Genomic DNA, 22680 nt, shown 5'->3' with positions numbered 1-22680 from the left:
TATTAAATGATTTATCTAAGGTCAAAGATCATAAACTGGAAAGCAGAAAATACATTAGAGACACAACATGGCCTTTGGCTTCTGTGTATGGTCTGGTGTTGATAGTACAGATGCAAAATACAGAATAGTGTGTGTGTGTTACAGTAGTAGTATGTGGCCTTGTAGTCTGGATAGATGCTGACAACTGCAGTTTTTAGCTAATACTTGCTGAAGGTGGATCTGTGAGTCCTCCTTTGGGGTGAATAGCTGGAAATGGTTCTGCTTCAGTAACTTATGAGACTTTGATAAAAAAATACAGTTTAAAGAAGAGGAAGCCAGTGATCCACAGAAGGCTGTGATAGGACAACTTTCTTTCCTCTATAATTAAGCCTCTCATTATATTGCTGTAAATAAGTGTATCTCATAGCGATTGTGACATGGAATGGCCCGCCCGTTCCTTTCAAAGCTAAATCTCTTGCAGGAGCCTTTTCAAAAGCTCATTGAAGCTCATTTTTTAACAACAAACAAAACAATGAATCAATGTCTTATTTTACTTGTCTGTAATTTTCTTGCAGTTTTCTTGCAGATATCCAATTTGGGGGGAAAAAAGACAGTTGAGTTTTTTTGGTTGTGATGAGTCCAGAAGGTTTAAATGTCTTTGGGATTACCATGACCTGGACAACTGAGAACCTTTTTATTTTTAAAATGAAAAAGAGTTCACTTTTCACCCATATAGTAGCTTCTTGGTTCTTTTATGTTTTTATTTTTTAAAATTCATAATTTTACCCTGAACCACATCCTGCTTCACAAATTTCACAAATTCACACATTTTCGCATTTCATTTCTTAATTTACATTGGAAGGGAAGCAACTGAACGGTCTATGTTTTCTGTATCCTACAGTTTATGTCGTCATCATCTAGAAACTGTGCTATGAATTTACAGTTACATGGGTTCTTGGGGCATGTAAATAGCATCACCAGAACAATAAATACAGTTTCCTGTTTGTTTTATGAACTAATTCCTCCTATCTGCCTGTGTATCTGTGTCAGGTCAGTAAGACAGGTGCAGAGGGAGCAGTGCTGGATGAGGCCAAGAACATCAACAAGTCCCTGTCGGCCCTGGGGAATGTCATTTCAGCTCTGGCTGAGGGAACGGTGAGGTGGAGAAAAGCTCTGCAGTCCTTCTTATCTATCGGCGGTGGCCTACGGCTCGGCTTCGTTATTGATTGTTTTTAACAGATACCTAATGCTTGTGGGCAAAGTAATATGTTTCCAAAAATTGAGTCCGGGCTGCAGTGAATTAGCTGAAAGTATTAGATTAGAACCGCCTAAATATCCTGGATGAGGAAAAGGAATCAAATGACACCAGCAGACAGTCAAATCCAAACTGACAGCACACTGCATGTGCCCAGTGTCTCTACAGATAAGACCCCTGCTTACTTTAAGGGAATAGTTCACTTAATTTCCAAAGCTTACTTGGTTTGTTGCCAAGAGTTAAATTGAAACACTGATAACAGTGTCACAGGTACATGGAGGATCTATCTGGGCTTAAGACAGAACGAACAGCAGCGAGCAGATGGAAACAACTAGCTTAGCTTTGTCCAGATGTCTTTCATCTTGTTGTCATTGGCTATGCTTATATGGATGTTGCTTCAAAGCAGATTAGTGATACCATCTTATCTCTTTGCATGGATTTTTTTCAAAAAGCTGCATTTATATTATTGGAAACATTATTCATCACATAGATTTCTGAAACGTGCAAAGTGGTGCTGTGGGATACACATTTTCCAATTTCATTGGCAACAATGAATTCATTCAATAGAAGAAGATGACTATGGTGGATCCAAGCTGAGTCTGACACACTCAGTTCCTCTTTTTCCACACTTGTTTGAACCACTTCAACCACTGAGGCATTCAATAATTATTCTTTGAAGGTCTCCAACACAAAATAGTTGTCTGTAGGATGAGTCCTGATATGCTACCAATATGTTTCTGTTCCTTGCGGTGGTTCATCAAGTCAACTCGTTTACCAGACAAGGGTGTGGAGAGAGAGTGTTTTAACATCAGAGTAAAATGATCAGATCATCCATGATTATGTGCTTCTTAGAAGCTAATATGTTCCCATGTTCCCCCCACAAATTTCTGAATGAATGAATGAACCTAGTAACAGTCAGCATCTTTAAGTAACCTGAACCACATGCCTTGCACATGCATTGAAAAGCAAAAAGCTTCGAAAACTTTGTCTCTAGAGGCAAAAGCAACACACCCCTGAATGCAAACCAGCGTTCTGAATACTTCCATATTGTAATTCCTGTCTTGCAGCTGGGCTGGGTGCATGCTGCAGTGACATGTTAGCTAGTTTTCGCTGACCCTCACCCATAATTCCCACCCCTGCTACAGCTGGTAACGTGACCCACTCTAACCACTCTGTAGTCGTTCCAAGCTCCATCGCTGTAATTAAAACGTCCACCACCTCCTATTATATAACTGTGAAGGCTTAGGGAAGTCCTCGTAAAAATAATGGAAAGGCTCGCAGGCTGTAAATGTCTCACAAATCTTTCATAAATCTATTGGTATTCATTTTTCATTCATTGAGCAAGGACACCGCCTGTTTGAAGCATTTCCAAAGGTAATAAAGGTAAAACTGTGATGAATGCGGCAGAAGGAGATGAATTGTGTCGATGCTAACAGCCCATTCTTTCTTAGTTTTTCAAAGAAAGCTATGGCAGTGCAGCGATTCATGAGGTCGTTCTGGTTTTTAATCATCTCCTCTGTCTTTTTTCTGCCTGTCCCTCGTTCCTTTTCTTCCTCCCTTTGCATGTCTCTTTGTAGAAAGCCCACGTGCCGTACCGTGACAGCAAAATGACTCGTATCCTACAAGACTCACTGGGCGGGAACTGTCGCACCACCATGTTTATCTGTTGCTCTCCCTCCAGCTACAATGATGCAGAGACAAAATCCACCTTGATGTTTGGCCAACGGTAACATGAACCTATGCTAAGTAGCCGTGAGGTGCTGCACTGCGCTGCACAACACACAAACACTGTAAAGTATGAACCTGAATCTGTTTCACTAAGCTGCACCTGTTAGAATGTTTTTGCTTAAATGTGTCCGCCCCAGATATGCTGCTCACATATTACTGCCTACTTGATGATCCACACGTTGCTGTAGAGGCTAGGTTTGTGCTGGGATTGCATAAAGAGCATCCCTGCTAATCTAATCAGTAAGCTGCATTCGTAGGTTTGGATTTCTTTCCTCTCCCATTGCTCACTGGCAGCTCAAAGGAATGCAGCTCTAAAGAAGACTCCTTAAGCCCTTTTCCCCTACGAATGATTTGAGATTGACATGTGAGGGCTGGCTGAAATAAATAATGTCTTGCCGGATAAAAGGATTCTCAGCAGATATTTGAAATTTCTTTCTCAGTTAACAACTGTTGAATGCTGTGGTTGGCTTCTTTGTAAAAATCAGTATGATATGAAAAATACAGAGACTGGATATTGAACTAATATTGTCACAGCTTATGGGGATAGGTCAGTATCACCAGTGAATTAAATAACCATAACTTTGCATTAATACGGCGGCTTTAAAACATGCTGGGAAGGACTGAAGGCGTAGCTTGAGTAACTTTTGTTAATAATTAATAACAGAGAATTGATCTTGGACTGTGGATTTAGGTACACAGTGTTTAGTCGCAGTTCATTGACTCTTTATTGTGCATTCACTTTTTTCTCACATAGATTAGATTAGATTAGATTAGATTAGATTAGATTAGATTAGATTAGATTAGATTAGATTAGATTAGATTAGATTAGATTAGATTAGATTGAACTTTAAATACAGTTTGGCGTCTAACTAGAAGTGCAAATAGCAAAAATGCATAACTAACCCAATGATAGAGGAAACGCCGTGGCTATTGTATTAAGTAGGTAAGCATTTACTTTTATTTGTATTTTCCTGATGTGTCCTGATCTGATGAGACATCTCCAGATGATGCTGTTTGTCTTGCTAATATCAGGGAATACATGAACAAGGACAACAGTGTTTTCTCTCCGGAGTGTGAAATTAAGTGATAGTCACTAAGTGCTGAACACTGAATCCATTTACTGGTGTCACAATCCAGGAATAACTTATTGTCACCTACATATTCCATCTTCGTAAGCACTGTATAATGTATATGCTAATGGTGTGAGTATGTTTTAGGTAGTCTGATGCATTTTCACCTGTTGAATTCTTGCCTCTTACTTTTCCCTCTGCATGCACCATCAAACACAGTTGGCAGCAACCCAATTTGCATACCAATTAATAAGATGCGAGCCCATTTTCAGTGAGCAGCCGAGGCTGAAAGCCATTTTTGAGTCTTTCTCTGTTCTCTCACACCTTGCTTTAGTCGTCATTTTTTTCCTTCTCACCTTCTTAACTCATTCTGTTTCCTTCTCTTCTATCCCCTGTCTCCCCACCCTACCTTTCTGCTCCCATCTGATTAGAGCCAAGACCATAAGAAATACTGTGTCAGTGAACCTGGAGCTCACAGCAGAGCAGTGGAAGAAGAAGTACGAAAAGGAAAAGGAGAAGAACAGGTCAATGAAGGAGACTATTCAAAGACTCGAGGCTGAGCTGAACCATTGGAGGAAAGGTAACAGCTGTACTGAGAAAAAAAAAACATGAACATAAACTTTCTTCAACAAGCAGTTTGGAAATCATTGGTACTGCTTATGTTAAACGTCAACCATAGTAACTTTTCATGCAGGCTAGACACAAAGTTTTAACAATCTTTGTGGTTTGAGTTGCATTGAAAAGGCATTAATGACCTTCAAGGTGTGTTATAACAACTCTTAAGACGACCTGATGTTTAATACTGCACAATAGTCACTTCTAACTGTTAATATGTCTGCTATTCTGGTTAATAACACAATACCTGCAAAACTACATTCCCTACCACATCAGCTGCACTTCATGCTTATTAACAGTTAGCATGCTACCATGCTAATCTAAGAAGGTAAAATAGTAAACATTATACCTGCTAAGCTTCAGAATATTATTAGCATTGTGATTGTGTGCATGCTAAGTTCGATTTTAGCTCAAAAACATTACTGTGCATAAAGTCTTATAGAGCAGTAGAACAGTAGCTGTAGAAAAAAAGATATAACGGGGATGATAATTCTGTTTTAAGAAAAATAATTGTAGGCCAACATCCTGAATTATGTTTATTGTTGACAAAGAGATCGACTGCCCACTAAAGGCCTTGTTAACAAAATAGTTTGCAGAAGAATAATCGCTTCAATAAGCTCTACATGACCCTTTTCATGCATGGAAGCATATTCACCAACAGAATGAAAATTTCACCGGTCCACAGACATTACATTTCAGGCCACGTAAAGTGCAGATTTGACCTCATTTTGGTATCAACTGAATAGCTGCCAGTAGAGATGCGAGGCAAAGGCAGCCAAACAGACTTGCTGGACTCGCGCCAAAAACATTTAAAAGTCTCTTTCTGGCTACTTCTTTTCCATATTCTTCAGACTTTTCCACTTAATATAATTGGATTCCCTCTCACACTTTACTGAAGGCAGGGGATGTTGCAGACTTTATGTTTTATGAATCCTTATGTATTAGTAATCGTCAGAGCAAAAAGGGGCTACTAACATTTATAGAGGATTCACAACATACACTGATCTTCTCACATGTCAGCGCGTGCACACACACACACACACACACTCACACAAACACACCACCGCTGTTCTTCCCAAATGTCACCGCTTTCAGTGGCAGTGATTGGCTGACATTCAGGATGTGTAATGAGTCTTGTCCGATGTTTTTCTTGGAGAGCGTTGAGAGCACTGGTGAAACGCTGTTACGTTATTGTACATTATTGAACTCAGATCAGTGAAAATAATTGCTCTTATTGCTTCATCCATTTCAGTTATTCTCAGTCTCCTTCGCACGCGGCCACAATCGTTCCTTCAAATCTCTCTGTATCTCTTTCACAATTTAGTGCTCTTAATTTGCTAATGGATCATTTTGACAACCTCGTTTTTCCCCATTCCCTTCCCACTGCTTCCTATATTGTTCCACACCTCAGGGCAGGAACTCCCCCGAAATGGACGCTGTTGACCTCTATCTTGTACCACATTACCCAACTCTTTAGTCAAGGGTGCCCTAAAGACAGGAACTGGTGTGTCTAACACTAAATCATATCCCTCTACAGTTAAGAGTGGGCATCTCATGTGCTTTGCAAAGCAGAGACATGTTGCATTTAATTTGACGGCTTATTTTATTGATCAGGGCAAGGATCTAATCTGTCGGAGGTGTCAGTTGCATGTTTAATCTTGAGTATAGATTTCTGTAACCTTGTCTCAAAGATCAAGTCACTCAGTTTCCTAATTGATCCTTTACTTTCCAGCTACAAAGCCTTAAAGAGTAATGACACACACACAGAAGCAGGCAAACTGAGAAAACGTAATAATGTGTAATAAATTGTGCACTTCAGGGAGTGAGGTGACAAACACATTATACAGAACAATAAGCATAACACAGAACAATAAATGCAGCACAATAGAATATATTACATTACATTGATTATTTCTCAGTTTACAGTTTGCTTTTTGTTACTCAGACTCAAATATTTACTGACTATTCATCACTATTCATGCTGTCCTTGTCGTACGTTCTAGTACAGTATGTCTGTCCTTAGACACTTTATGTGTTCAACTTTATGTGACATGACTCAAATGTCAGACTCTCTTTTATGTTATGCAGAGTTTGTGTTTTTCAATTAACTAGCTGCTTCTTCCTTTTCCCGTAAACCTCTTGATGCTCTCTGCGCATCAATCCAGAGTAGCTGTCATTTCAACTTGTTTTACTTTGTACAATTAGAATAATGTATTTTCTCATGCTCCAACAGTTTACCATTATATACATGGTATGTAAATAATAATATGAGCATATGTTAGGGCACTGAAATATCTCACACTTGCCATTAAAATGCATTCGGGAGTACAGGAATGACATATGCTGAAGATTAACCCGCTAATCCCTTTTTATGCGTTAATCCGAAGGGGGGGATTCGACAGAGATAAGAGTGACACGTTTACAAAGGGAATCAAATGTTTTGTTCCTCGTCCATAGGCGAGGAGGCCGCTTTGCTGGGGGAGCTCAGTGGAAGATCGGAGGATGCCCCTGTGGTGCCTCCAGAATCCGAGGAGCCAGTTGTCGATATGTGCAGCCCCTGCAGCCCGTGCAGCCCCTGCTCCATTGCCTCCTCCATTGTGGTTCATATATCTGAGGAGGAGCGTTACAAGTATGAGGAGGAGATCCGCAAGCTTTACAAACAGCTGGATGATAAGGTAATAAATACATGTCACATGAGGATAATTTGTGCATGAAGGTTTTTTTTACATAATGTTATGCACACGTGAATTGAAAGAGCATACATAATACATGTATTAATCATGTTAATGAATTCAGGTGCATTCACACTAATGTAGGAACACATATCATTGGGGAAATAATGTTTGACAGTCAAGCAGTAAAGCTTAGTTTATTTCAACACATTCTTTATGCACAAACTGTGGATTGCAGAATCTTATAACGTCTTATTTTATTGTTTTCATTAACACATACATCATTAAATATGCAGGGGCAATATACTGTTGAACCAGTGGCACATTTTTCTGTACATTTCTGTACAATGTATATGAGGAAAATAGCCATAATGTTTCCACATATGCAGACATATCTGGGTGTGCGGATGTCTATACAGGGTAATCCATGGGGATGCATAAATTTGGTACACCTACAATTATAGACCTGATGCATGACACTCTGTGTCACATGTTGCGTGTATTTATACACAGCAGTCGCCCGGAACATTTACTGTGTTTCTGGTTGTATGTAAGTCGAGTTTAGCATTGAGCTTGCTTTCATTGTAGTGTACATGAGCAACTGATCGTAGACCATTAAATAAATGATTTGAATAAATTTGAATAATAATTTGACTTGCCTTTATTAATATACAGTGCGTTTTCTTATTGTCTTGCTGCACTGTTGCAACGTCTGCACGGCTGCGACTGCACACTGAAGCCAATACAGTGTTCAGTAAATAACACATGAAACGAACTGCATCCATCACATCTGTCTCTTTACCACTAAAGGATGACGAGATCAACCATCAGAGCCAGATGGTTGAGAAGCTGAAGGAGCAGATGCTTGACCAGGAGGAGGTAAAATATCTACACTTTACATCCTTTCGTCAGTTCGTTTAAACAGCTCACAGCAAGAATTCAAATGTTGCAATGAAAGTCCCACTGTGAGGCGAAGGCAGCCACGAGAGGTTTATTATCTCACCCTTGAGATGAATGAGGGAAAAGTAAAACTCTTTTCAGGTAGCAGGTGCTTGGAGAAATTAAACTGCCTCGTTTAATCATGAGTGTATTTATGTCCAGAGCAGATTTAATTTGAACAGATTTCAGTGGCTGGAATCAAAGGCAGATGATGGACTGAAACTTGATCCATATTGTTTTTTTATTTCACTTGGTTAATATAGTGACTGATTCCATCTTTGGGAATTTATTTTGATGTAGTAGAAAACACAAACAGTAAAATGTGCAGGCTTCTACCTCACTACCTCATTGAAATGTAATTAGGAGCCGTATTTAAAGCACATGGTCATAACCAGAGACAGGCATTAGGAGGCAGTCCGCCAAGTAAAGGACTAAATTTGTCCATTCATATCCTCAAATTGTCCCGCTGTGTGCTGCGCAGACATAATCATAACCACAATTTGTGCACAGTAACATGCAGTTATATTCATGTGTCCCATCAGTTTGCCGAAGGCTACAGTGCAAATATGCAGGCACCTCATGCAGAGCGGCATCTACATTTAATGACGTCCATTCACTGAGATGACCCTCAGTGGGCTGCAGCAGAGCAGCAAACATCATGGTGGCAAAACATCATCGGCTCCTACAGTGTCACTTGATGATGTTTCATCTGTTCAGTTGCACCTGCATTGCGTAACAGGGCCTGTGCACCAGTTTATCTCTTATTACCAGGAGAATAAGATAAACGATGCAATAATGTTTTATTAAAACCCGAGCAGCTCTGCCCTGTGAGCGGTGCTCCACGTTTTCTGGGCTTTGGTTTTTCTTTAAACCAAATCCTGCTGTGTTTACAGTTTTTATTTTTGCTGTGTCTCCGTGTGCCTCTCAGCTGTTGGCGTCATCCAAGGGTGACAGCGAGAAGGTGCAGTCCGAGCTCGGCAGGCTACAGGCGGAGAACGAGTCTGCTAAGGCGGAGGTGAAGGAAGTCCTTCAGGCCCTGGAGGAGTTGGCTGTCAACTACGACCAGAAGAGCCTGGAGGTCGAGGAGAAGAGCGCACAGAACAAGCTCCTGGCTGAAGAACTTGCAAAGAAAATGGTGGGTTGGACTTTCAAGTAGCGTGATTCATATCACAGAAGTGACTATATATATGTATATAGTTTGGCTAAGATGGGAGAAATCTAAAAGGAGCATTAAAGAGAAAAAGGCAACGAGACAAAGGAGACTCTCCTGGCTTTATCACAAACGGATAAATGTTCAGATTTCGCACTGTGGTGATTCATGCTGCGGTAAAGCAGGTTGAGAAGAGGAAATGAAGAAAAGGAACTTTCAGTTGTGAAATAATCTAAGCATCACTCCATTTAAGGCCCTGTCTTACAAGAATATGTCTGACTACTGCTTCAAAGGCCAATTAGAGAGAAAATGAGAGCAATTAGAGCTACATGGAAGCTGCATGGGAGGACAGATAAGAAAGAAAATTAAGACATATTGTGCCTCCAGAATTCATAAACTGTTCCCTGCAAGAAAAAGGAAAAAAAAAAAAAAAAAAAATAGAAAAAAAATCACTGTCACAGTGGCAGTGGTAGGTAATACGCGTGTCATTGGTTGTTTTTCACTATAACTGCACGTGGATTTGGGAGCAGTCAGTGATGTAAGAGATTACATTTTAGTCAATAAAATCTTGCGTAATTCATTTAAAAATGATTTACAATATTCAGGTTTTATGAAGCAAAGCCTTTCAGTAGCTGGGTTCAGGGCTGTCGGTTTTCGAGGCTTTGAAAAATCTTAAAAACTGCATTTTCCATGGCAGACTCAGTATTTTCTCCCAAAAGCAAAAACACAATCGTGTATTGTGCTTTTGTAGCATTTATTTTTCTTCTCTGTGCTCTCCCGGGGAGGACGTGGTTCAGTCTAATATTTTAGTGCATCAGTCACGATTTAGGTGGGTTGTCTGGCCACTATCCGTCACCTACACAGTTGAGGCTGGAGTGTTAAATAATACAGTATCTCAAAGAAGTTTTTGCTTTGTACAGTATTTTTAGCACTGTTGGCTACTCAGTCAAGATCATAATGTCGCACGATTGCCACCAAGCCAAGGTTTTTAATTACGTTTTGGCGCACTGTCGCTTTAAATTGTATGCCAAATGAGTTCCTGTTAGCAGTTGTATATATCCAGGATGTAAGGCCAATTGTCCCTGGATCACTTCAATAATGAAGAAAACATCAAGGCCTGTGGTTAAATATTGATTTTCAAGGTTGTGTAGAGATATTGTGAAAAATATGTTTTTCAAGAGGAGGTTTGTTCATAAAGCAGATAGGTATTAATGTAAGAGTTCCAGCAGCTTTAAGATAAGGAAGAAGGAACAAGATTATCCGTGAAACAAAGTTCTGCTCATGCGTTATCATTTTAAAAGTTTGCAACTGATTGTATTCCTTGTGCTGCATTTTTCAGAAAATAAAAAAATAAAAGTGTGAATAATAGAGATAGAGCCGTAATAAAGACCACTGACAGAGCTCAGACCTTAACACAGTTGACTCACTCAGTGGACAGAGTGGAACATTATTCACCTTCTTAAAGCCGCTTCAGTATTTCATGCACGGTTTTACAGTCTGTCAGAGTGTCCTCCCCCTCCTCCTGCTCCGTCTTTCTTTCAGAAGCTGATCCAGATTGATGAAAGCATCTATAACATCTGCACACCTTATAGAAAGCCTTTTTTCACTTCATTTAGCTCAACACCTCCACTGCGTTTTCAGTCTGTTCTGCCCTGACCTCTCACCTGACATGACGCGTTCTCAAGCAGCCTGACTTGACGAGAAGCCGAACGCAAGAGAGTACACGAGACAAGTGAATACAGGAAAAGAGAAAATCTATTTACTGCAACGTCTCAGGGCGTTTTCCCAGCTGCAGTCTGAATCTGCAGGGCTAGTTCTCCACTCCCTTCAGTCCAGCTGCTAGTCTAATGAGCAGTGTTGTATTTCTCACGTGTACTTTATAAGGGGGGCTTCATTTAGCCAAAAAACAAAGTGCAGTGAAGTGCATTCATCACAGTCAGGTTTTCTCTTTCTCTACAGCCATCTTCTGAAACCGCATCCTTCTTCTGCAGGAGGCCACAGCACCGCTCACTGTCACTGCCATTCATCTGCTCCTTTAAGCGCCTTCTTTCCTCCATCTTTCCACTTAAGCACCGTTTTACCATAAACCCAATTCATCATTCCAGTCAGCTACTCTTTTACTGTATATCTTCACAAATCTTTCGTCAGCTAAACTGAACATTTCTCATTAACCTTTTTTTGTCCTTAAAGAAATCAATTTTAGTTAATTATATACTGCCATTTGGGCAAAATAAATGTTCCGACGTGAGAAGTGACCTGGAAAATGACAGCAGGGCTTGGAGTTAATGAAGATGAAAAACACGATAAAGCGGTGAATGCTATGTTATTTAAGCGGGGGATTGGTTACTGGTGGACTTGTCAATGGACTTATGATCCACGGGGGCAGTGAATTAAAATGTGCTGTTAAGAAGAGCTCAACTACATTTACCTCCTACAAAAATGCATCACCCACCTTTCACTGTATTTCGTCATGCTTGTAGACTCTACTACGTAGAGTATCGATTGTACCAAAATGGTTTATTGTTTTTCAGCCATTGTGGGTACAGCATTGTCTAGAAACTGCCTTCTGCGCAAAAATGATGAATGGTGAATTCAGCACCATTGTTCACTCTCCCAGATCCTTTCATCCACCACAGACGCCATCAACCCACATCTCTGTAGTTTATTGATTTGTTATTTAGTGGCTATTAGATGTTTCTACTCGGGTTTCACGAAAGAAAATAGGTCAGAGGTTAAAATGCATCTAAGTGCTTTCTCAGTCGTTTTCCTCACAATTTTATCTCACTTATCTTTTGCGCGTCCTTCTCATTTCCTCTCAGTCACTCTCTGACCGCGGTGCCTTTCCCTCTCTCTCATCCCGTCTTCTGCAACTTTGTCGCCTTTCTCCTCTCGTCTCCCGCAGGCTCACCTCATGGCGCTGGAAGCGGAGCTGTCCCGTATCCGCGAAGCAAGCAGCCACCAAAGAAAGCGCATCGCAGAGATTCTGAACGGGCTCATGAGGGACCTGAGTGAGTTCAGCACCATCGTTGGAAACGGGGACATCAAGCTGGTGAGTGATGGGGGGAGGTGCAAAGTGTAGATGTAGTTGCCAAAGAAACTGAGATGAAACCGGAGGCTCAAAAGATACGGAAATTACAATCATATCATGAATATGGGCTTGAATTGCAGATTTGCATACATTTAGATTTTTCTCTAAATTTGAGATCTCTGTATAAATGTTTAAACATCTTGATGAGCATTTAAAAGTGTGTGTTTGTGTTTAGAAGGACTAACTCAAGCCCTTGTGTTTTTACATATACTGTATATACAGGTTTATCTGCTGCCATGTCTTATGTTTAGACTGCTCTTTCATTCTCTGCCGTTCCTTTCAGCACACCTTAGCCACAGCATCTGTAAAACGATGCTGCTGTTAACCCAATGGCTTTTAGCACAAAATGCCAGAAGGTGTTTATAAGATCCTTCCCTCGCCTGCCCCTTTAATCTCCCAACTGTCTTCAAGTCGTCCCCGCTCAATCTCGATCAAACATCCAGTCTTTTAACTGTCTCCATCTTATTTCATTGATCTCCAGCCCATGGAGATCACTGGAGCGATCGAGGAAGAGTTCACCGTGGCTCGCCTGTATATCAATAAAATCAAGTCAGAGGTGAAGTCCATGGTGAAGCGCTGCCGCCACCTGGAGAGCCTTCAAACGGAGTGTCACCGTAAGATGGAGGAGACGGGCCGAGAGCTGTCCTCGTGTCACCTCCTCATCTCGCAGGTGAAGATGTGTTCTGAGAGAGGGCGAAAGCGATGAAGAGGCTATTGCTGGTGGTGATATTTGGAGAGGGCGCCTGATATAAGTATTAGAGAAACTAAAAACAGCTGGTGTTAGAAAGAGTGTGTTACTCCAGAAGTAAATGGTGTGTTGTCTTGGCAACATGTCAGCAATTCCTTCTGAAACAACTCATTGCCAAATATTAATTATCACCACAAATGACTGAGTGCCGTTTTAGCATACGCTTCAGTCTAATTACCATTATGCATAGCTGCGTCGTCTTTTGTGAAGTTAATGATGAAGAACAATGTGTTCACAGCATCAAACAGATTTTTATTTCTTTTGCATCAGGATCTTTCAGTGTACAAACTCACTCTGTGTGTAATGTGTTGAATGCCTGAAGCCACCACCATGTAAATTTTACTGTCTTTTGGCGTTTAAACTAAACTCCCTAATGGCATGAGATTATAAATATTCAATATAAACCATGAGCGTTCAACAAAGATGGAAAGCAGCTTTTATTCTCGGTATAAAGTGCTCCCTTGGGTTGACGTCTTTGCTCATCAGTAAACTTTCTGCATCTGAGATCTGTGTTCTGACTTTCAGCATGAGGCAAAGATCCGCTCTCTAACGGAGTACATGCAGAAGGTTGAACTGAAGAAGAGGCAGCTGGAGGACAGCTATGATTCTCTAACCGAGGAGCTGGCCAAGCTCCAAGCTCAAGGTAAGCGTTGTTATCTTTTGTCTTTATAGTTAAAAAAGAAGAAGACGTAAACTGTACATGAAACATACTGTTGACCCATAAAAAAAGTCATGCAAAGAGACGGCCCAGCTGAGCTTTTGATCTAGATGCTAACGCTTATTAGCATGCATTTAGGTGTAATGTAGAATTTTAAGCCAGAATTCTGGACAAATTACTGTTATGACTGATCGATGGTGCAAGATGAAAAGGTTATTGCAACTCATCCTGAGGGGGAATATGAATGAACCCAGTTTCATGACCATCCATCCAATATTTGACATGTTTCAAATATTAAAACCACAAATGTCAAAACGTGTGATGGCGCATGATGAAAGGTGCAGGGATCTCAAAAGTGGTATGACACGTCATCAGTGAACAATTTGCACAAAATTGTGTTACAAGCTGAAACAAATAGATGATTATATATATAGACAACCAGCTTGCTTTCCCTTTAATTGGGCCTAGTTTGTTATAACAGATATATTCTATTCAAGAAGTCAAGAGTCCGACCCACTCATGATGCCAGAGGAAAGGACATCTTCACATGAACAGTTAAGATCATTTGAGTTAATCTTCAAAGCACCACTAATAGCTTTGTAAAATGATGACAATTTGTACAACAGGCCGGGATCAACTGACCAGCCAACCATCCACACAGCCCCTCTGTTAAACATTCATTTTCTATAACTGTAATATCCTGCAGAGGCTCGCAGGGCGATGGAGCCTATCCTAGCAGACAGCGGGCGTGAGGCAAATGATCACAGGACGAACACAGAGAGACAAACAGTCGTTTACATCTACGTCCAATCACCAATAAAGCACAGACATGTGTATCTTTGGGAGGAAACCAGAGCACCAGGAGAAAAATATTTTTACCAGAAACACAGTGAAAACTCTCAGTGTACTACTAAAACTATTCTTGAGACACTCAAGGTGATGATTCTCTCAGACTGTTAAAACATATTTATCTTTTTTGAGGTGAAATCTAACTATCTAGGCGAACCTGGTGTTCGGGGCTCAGCAGAGCACAAACAGTAGAGATGCAGCGCACATAAAATGTACAGCCATGACTTTTGTAATAAAGTGTCTTTGCCTCAGGCTCAGGTTTAGATTTTGTGCCTACGTGAGTGGGATGCCAAACCAGATGTAAAGATTTTAAAATTTATTCTGATTTTGAAGTGGAGGTAGAAAAAAATTCAATATGGTCTGATCAGCAAAGCAGATTTCTGGTTGATAAATTAAACCAATTTTAAGTAGCATTATTCCAATGAATTCATATTGTTAAGATGACATTGTCCTGAAGGGCTTAATATTATGATTGATGATCACACGTACTGCGTGACATTGTGGGGCCGTCCTGCACAATGTTTACATCTACATTGTAAATCTTGATTAACTGCTGACTTGAGATGTCAATCTCAAGGTGTCATCAATGCAAGGTCGTCGCTTGAGGTGTCATCAGGGTTTTCACACAATTCGACAAAGTCTTCTATGTGCAAAATAATTAAAGAAAAAAAAAAGAACCAATGAGTCCAAAATGGGTGATTGTATTTCTCATGTCACAAAATCCAATTTTAAACCATGTTGTGGGAAGATATTTAATGTTTTCTCAGTTTCTTGTATAAAGTTTTCATGAGAAAAAAAATAAAATAAAATAATTAAAGCTGCATTTTAGCTGTGGCCTGTAGGAAGTGGGAGGAAGCGGCTTCACATTTAAGTCTGTGCCAGAGGTCCCCCTATCCCGTCAAGGAAAAGAAAAACACCGGTAAACGCTGATGGACAGGCTAGGCTTCCAAGCACCAGCACAGATAGATTAATTGTACATTTGAAATTTGTGCAAGGTCTAGCTAAGTGCAGGTGCTCCCAGTGCGCCGACACAATTCACAAATCAGGCCAAAGGCAAAGTAAGTCGTTCCTCCTCTTGAGTCCCATTGACCAGCATTTAATAGCTGGTGGAATCAGAGGGAGGGAAATCAATTTTAGCCCAACCTAACACCCAGGCCAAGGGGTCCTCAAGGCATTACAGAAGTATATAAATACAAAGTGCTGCAGGGCACGCTGCTCATCACAGCCTCGGCGACGTCGAGAGCCCCGTAATTTGATCAACCGACGGAGGAACAGCAGCGAGTCAATATCAGACCAGCGTGACACAATAGATGTCTTTTCAAATAGATATTATCACACTCTAGGCATGGCTCGGATCACGCTGACCTTGCTGGTGCTGCTGTCAGTGTGTCACTGTGGTTTATCTGTGTCTCCCTTTTTCTTCTTTGACTTTTTTTAAAAAAAAATTTTTAATTGCCATCCACCTTTGTTATTTGTTGTTGCGTGTTTCAGAGAGTATGTCACAGGTGACCGGGGGGGAGAATCACGCGTCTGTTCAGAGTTCCTGCGCTATAAAGGTAACCATGACTACAGCGAGAGCGAATTAGTGTACTGACCTTTTATCACATCGGCTTGGAGCTGGGCTATCCGCAGGTGTGCATGTGTCAGGGGTGTGTGTGTGTGTGTGTTACAACTTCTAAAGACATATGAAAATCATGAAGCAGTTTTTTGATAGAAGGCATCACCCTTTTACTGATTATGTTCATATATATTTCTTTTATAATTCACAGCTGCTAGATCTGATTGTATTTATTATTATTTTTGCTTGTATTTGTGGATTTTTTTTTTTGGTCATGTCACTATGTGTGTTGTTCTGCAGCATGGTCCCATTTCATTAGCTGTGTGTCATATCATTTTCAGTGGCAGTGTGTGATGCAGGATGTGTGTGTGTTTAATGCCCCATGCGGCCTCTCGTGTCCACATGTGCTCCTGCAGTGTGTGTAATTTTCTCCTTGCTATTTTGTCATTTTGTGTGCCTTTTGTTCCCATGGCACGGTACTCCCTCCTCTCTCTCACTGCCTCAGAGGGCTCTGGAGCAGCAGATGGAGTCGCACCGTGAGACGCACAGCAAACAGCTTGGGCGCCTTCGAGATGACATCAATGAAAAGCAGAAGATCATCGATGACTTGACTGAGTCTGTGTTTTGCTGTGATTCTTCACTTTGTCTGATGCTAAATGAGGCTTTCCTTTCGGAATAAAGACTCCGTTTAACAAGTTGTTGACATAGAATACAATAAAGGGAGGGCTATTTTAAAGTAATGATGATGCTGTAGATCAATCTTAACAGTATTTACCCGTTTATTTGAGAGTGGTTTGTGTAGCAATCCTGCAAAGCCTGAAAAGCTTCATTTCCTCAGAACAGGGCAACAATAACAATATTTAACTTTGCTTTTATCCAGCTTTTCTCTGTCGTCATACGTCAGACCTTTAGCTTTAAGACCAGACCTACTTAAAAAAATATGTCAATTCTATCATGAGATATTAATTCTACAAACTTGCTGAATTCGTAGATATTAGGCTTCAAAGACATACATTTTTGATGGGGTCCTGCTTTTGATTGACAGGTTCTCCTCATCTGGTTATTTACAGCTCTGAAAAAGTACCGCACTGTCTCATGTCTCAGTAGCAGAGTTTTCTAAAAAAAAAAAAAAAAGTCTAAGCCCTGCTGTAGCTGTAAGTGTGGCTGAGATGGATACGTGTGGGTGGTTTACATGGTGTGGAAACTGCATTGTTGGAGGACTTCTAACTGAGCTGCTGCTGAACCCCAGCGTGAGAAGCAGCCTGGTTTGGCCCATTTCAAAAGCTGTCCCTTCAGGTCCCATGTTTTGATGATGTACTATACCAAGCGTGGCCATATGGTAGGAGACAACTGGGCAGACCCTCTTGAGGGAACTAAACTACATTTCCCTGCTGGCCTGGGAGTGTCTGTTAACACCCAAGGAGCAGCTGCAGAAAATTTCTGTGTGAAAAGACCTTTTGGGGCTGCTCTGCTTATCCCACTTGCACAGCCTTATTTGGTTAAGCTGCTTGGAAAATGGATGGACGGATGGATGGATGTCTGTGAGGTAGAACGCCTGAGAAATAGGAGCAGTGATGCCCTTCAGATTCTTTAAATCCAACAGGGAAAGTGGGTTCTTCCAAATTGCAAGGATTAGAAAAAACCTTTTTTTTTTTTTTTTTCAAAATCAAATTTGGGTTATACACAGTGATACATTCAGGTGTGTATCTTTTTGACAAGTTCCCTATAATTCTGAAAACTACATGTGACCGTACGCCTTTCAGATATTTGTTTTTGACCTAATTACAGTCTTGGCCCACCCAAGTACCCCTGCGGTCTGCCAATATGCTTGTCTGGCCAGTTTGCCTTTGATGTGAATTGAGGGCAAAAATAAATCTTAACCCAGCTGAAATGCTTCTCAATCATTTTTTGCTTCTGTGCGCATGTTGAGCTGGAGCCCTATGCCTCACTCTAAGGCAAGACATTTTTCCCTCGTATGACAGTGAGGTAGTAGACAGGCTACTCTAAAAGTAAAGAAAAAATGTGGGACTCAGGTTACAGCGATAGATGGTGCAAAGTTAAATAGACGACATCTGACTTCCTTTTGCAGATTGTATGTCATTATATATTCTGCCTCAACTTGTACAGTATAAATTTGTTTGTGTTGCCACTTGTTAAACGCTTAAATCTCTTAGTGAGTCCGTCTTTATTTTTCCAGTTGTAACCAGAAACAGCAGCTGGAGTTGGAGCAACTGCACAGTGACTTTGAGCGTCTCAGGAGCAAGGAGCATCACAAGAGCCGGCAGCTGGAGGAACTGATGTGAGTATCTGCTTTACTGTCCTGGCTGGCTTTCAAACACTTCACCATATGGAGGCCTTGGGGCAAGCTGCCTCCTTTGATTCACGTCTTCCACTTCTCTGTGGCATTTGTCTTCCTTTTGTCTATTTATTTTTCTCTCTCCTCCGGAGCTTTTACAGTACGTGACTCACTCTGTGTGGAATAATGCAGTTATGCACATTGTGGCCAAAATTAGCTGGAAGCTAACAGCTTTAACCCTCCCTTTCCCTGTTTCTCTCATGGTCCCATTCTCCTTGTCTACTTCGTTTTGCGTCTCTATTATGGAGTTTTGGATTAAGGTAGCAGCTGGTTGTTAAGAGGCCTCCTTCTGAACTGACCTTTGCAGCATATTGCATCAGATGACAGATGGGTAGCAGCCCACGAGTGGGGCAGCCAATCTACAGTTCCTTTGTTCTCTATTCATGAATTATTCTGGTTATTCTCATTTGAGTATGAAGAAGTTCAGCTAAAATTTTCAGTATCTGTCTGACTATCTGTCTGTATATCTGTAGGTTCCTCCATGAGCGTCATGAGCAGTCAAAGCAGGATCTCAAAGGGCTAGAAGAGACCGTTGTAAGTCTAAACTGGCTGGCTGTCACGGTTCACATGAATACCCCCAGATCCCTCTGATCCACTAAATGTTATCTAACGGCTTTAACTGCACTGTTTCCTCTTCTCTCGTCACGCTGAAGGCTCGTGAGCTCCACACCCTGCACAACCTCCGCAAGCTTTTTGTTCAGGACCTCACGACTCGAGTTAGAAAAGTAAGCCAAACGTAACTAGACTGCACCGCACCCTGAAAAGCTGTAATGCGTCATTGTATTTTTTACCCCATGTTGAAACATGTGTATCAATATTGACAGAGTGCAGAGATGGAGCCCGATGATACTGGGGGATATATCACCCAGAAACAGAAGATTTCCTTCCTTGAAAACAACCTGGACCAGCTTACAAAAGTTCACAAACAGGTAATAATAAGAAGCTGATAGAAATTACAGTTACTGAGCAGGAAACACATGACCTGGTTTCTTTTGGAAGCCTGGTTCTCACCGTGGCAGAGCAGCAACTCGGATAAGTCTCAGCCCGATGCTAAATGGACGAGGAAGGCAAAAAGTGCAAGACAAATTAAAATGCAGGGAAGTGTGCACCATTTGTCATCGCTCTCTTATGGGCAAAAGTAACTCTAGGACCATCAGTCATTACTGCGACAACTTCACATGAAAGTCTCCTTGAAAACAGAGCAGCAGGAGGTGTTAACACAAGGAGGGACCCAGCAGACAACACTGATTCACATTTGATAAACACAAACGCTTTCATTCTCGAATGAGTGCTCTCAGTCGCGCTCCCTCTCGCAAGCATATACACTCCACATCTTTCTTTAATATTCCTAAATGGGCTCCAGCAGTGGACTAAGTGTTGACGTGCTAAACATTTCGCCGACTGGCGCATACTCTGAGGCTGGCAGATTGGTGAGAGCTGCACTGCAGCAGTTTGTCAGGCAGAAAACCAATCCTAAAGTGGCTGCTGGGAGACTCCGACCCCATTCACCACCTGCTGATAGTGTAGGAATGGAAGACCAAAGTCATGGTCATAAATCAGCAAACTCCAAGCAGGAACAGATAAGGCAAAGACGGACAGTGCATTGGGACTGCTACTATCTCTGTCCCTGTCTATCTGCACGCACACACACAACCGTCAGAATTTTCTCTTATAACATCACTTACCTCCCGTGGGAATCTAACCTCAATGATTTTTTATTTTATTATTATTATTATTTTAAAATGACACACCGCCAGACCTGGCCTGTTGTATAAATTTACCCACTTGCGAAAAAGTCTTGATGCTCAGTATCTCTGCAGGTTATCGATGAGTTTCCACGATCACGCAGCAGCAGACTGTCAAAGTTTAAGGTGCTCAGTCATTACCTTCACAACATAACATTTCCCAACAAGAAACATGCCACAATTTTGAATCAATAAACGTCTGCATTGATTTTTGCATCATAGGCGTAAATGTGTTAGAGTTGTTTCATATTATTACATAATGAGAACACTACGATCAATAAAGTTTCACTCTCTCTATTTACCCCATGGTGTTTTGTAAAGTGTAGTAGCTACTGTTTTCTGCATAATCGGTCATAAAATTGTTCTTTTTTGTGCTAGGTACACAAAATTATAATTAATGTTTTTTGTTTTTTTTTTTATTGTAGACCTATTAAATATTTGTAGCACTGGTGTTTTTACCTGCTGCTGCAGAACTTTTCTGCACAACTTTAAAGAGGACGTCAGCTCATCCTTGTTTGAATGTCTGGTATGAACGCTTCTCTTGAGACAGCAGCTGGCGTAGATGATATTTTCCCTTGGAATCAATTTTTTCTCTTGGCCAAGCCCAGATTGTGTTTGTCCATAATTGCAATCAAGATGAAAGCTCTACCATATTCTAAGAGAATTTTTTTTTGAAGTGCAGTTTGCTTTCTCAACATAAAGGATAGTATGAATCTTTTCCTCCTCAGCTGATGTTCTTCTGTTCTGCCCGACCGCACTGATTGGCTCTATCTGACAAAGACTTTCCATTTCTAGACCTAGGTGTTACATGGTCACTTATATTTGTTACTGCTTATACTATCCACTGCTATCTTAGCCAAAGGGACCAATATTGACCAATATAAAAAGACATCACACTAGTCTTAAGGAGAGTCTTAACTTCTCATTCCTGCTCCAACATACAGACATTAAAAACTGAGGTGAAAGTCGAAAAAAAAGTATCCCCTACAGAAATGGGAAAAACTAAAAAATGTTCCTTTGTTAAGGACAAAAAAAAAAGAACTACAAGGCTGTGTGTCTGTTCTTATGCGCGTTGCAGCTGGTGCGTGACAATGCAGATCTTCGCTGCGAGCTTCCGAAACTGGAGAAACGTCTTCGGTATACAGCTGAGCGAGTTAAGGCGTTGGAGGGCGCACTGAAGGAGGCAAAGGAAGGAGCCATGAATGACCGCCGCCGCTACCAGCAGGAGGTGGAGCGAATCAAGGATGTGATGAGAGCCCGCAATCCCTTCCGCCGGCCCCACGCTGCCCACATAGGTAACGCACAACACCTCGTTGTTAGATTTTCCATAAAATAACTAAAAAAGCCACAGTGAACTACGTGTTATGTTACACTGTTGTATGTGTCACTACTTTAGAAACTGTGTAAATTGGATCTGTGAGTGTTAATAATTCCACTGCTGTTAAGGATGTTAACTGGTTTCTTATAATTCCAGCAGTTGAGTCTGCAAGCAGAGCACATACACGGCCTTTTTCATGTCTACTAGTACATTTTTCATGCAGTCACTGCGGTAATTTCAACTGTAAAGCAAAAAAGGCTATTACAGAAAAAATATGTAAAAAACCACATGTCGTCATTCAGATCAGAGCTTTTTATGTCCTTTACATCTGATATTTTTCCTTCCCTTTCGCATCCCTTGCAAGTCACATTGAGAAAAAGGCTTGAGCATGGTGTAGCCGCCCCTTTTATGTCCCTGCTGTGATTTCCTCACATGCTGCATCCATTGTATGCTTCAGTCCCTCTCCTCTGTCATGTCCTTTCTTCTCTCTCCTGGATAACCATAGTTTAGACACTGCCAAACTATTTCTGTATTCAGGAAGTGAGAGTACATGAAACTCATGTTTGCCATTGTGGAACGCACTGAGGTGTACAACAGGTGATGTTCTGTCCCTATAAACCAAACAGAGTTTGGTTATTCAAGCGTGTAAAAATATAACTGTTGGAATATTTAAACAAAAACTAAGAAACCAACCAACGAAGAGCAGCTGGTCTTTCTGGAGACATCATGATCATCATTTATCAGTAGAAAATTAATTTTATTTCTTGCAATTACAGGATAATTATGAAGAACTCAGAAATAATTGTCTGGTGTATTTGATTACTCCCGATCCCAGCCTTCATGACAGCTGCCGTTACTCTCAGGGAGGATCCATAACCGAACTGTAGAATCCCTGAAGCGCCCTCCACTGTGAAGTGGCACCAGGTTAATCATCTATTTTAATGATGAGCAC

General features: G+C 41.0%; 1 protein-coding gene across 2 annotated transcripts in view; it reads left to right on the top strand.

The window, feature by feature from the left end:
* kif5ab (kinesin family member 5A, b) overlaps positions 1-22680 on the top strand; it is a 55570-nt gene that overhangs the window by 22488 nt on the left and 10402 nt on the right. For both annotated transcript variants that reach the window (XM_047583804.1, XM_047583803.1), the window contains exons 9-24: positions 1030-1134; positions 2812-2960; positions 4464-4612; positions 7105-7322; positions 8130-8198; positions 9187-9393; positions 12311-12457; positions 12978-13166; positions 13770-13887; positions 16243-16307; positions 16815-16924; positions 18507-18608; positions 19139-19199; positions 19319-19390; positions 19490-19594; positions 21489-21705. In XM_047583804.1, coding sequence (XP_047439760.1) covers positions 1030-1134; positions 2812-2960; positions 4464-4612; positions 7105-7322; positions 8130-8198; positions 9187-9393; positions 12311-12457; positions 12978-13166; positions 13770-13887; positions 16243-16307; positions 16815-16924; positions 18507-18608; positions 19139-19199; positions 19319-19390; positions 19490-19594; positions 21489-21705 — 2083 coding nt within the window. The remainder of the gene's footprint in view (positions 1-1029; positions 1135-2811; positions 2961-4463; positions 4613-7104; positions 7323-8129; positions 8199-9186; positions 9394-12310; positions 12458-12977; positions 13167-13769; positions 13888-16242; positions 16308-16814; positions 16925-18506; positions 18609-19138; positions 19200-19318; positions 19391-19489; positions 19595-21488; positions 21706-22680) is intronic.

The sequence above is a fragment of the Mugil cephalus genome, chromosome 4 (assembly GCF_022458985.1).
Source record: "Mugil cephalus isolate CIBA_MC_2020 chromosome 4, CIBA_Mcephalus_1.1, whole genome shotgun sequence".
In the NCBI taxonomy this organism is placed as follows: domain Eukaryota; kingdom Metazoa; phylum Chordata; class Actinopteri; order Mugiliformes; family Mugilidae; genus Mugil; species Mugil cephalus.
This window is presented reverse-complemented; position numbering and strand designations above follow the sequence as displayed.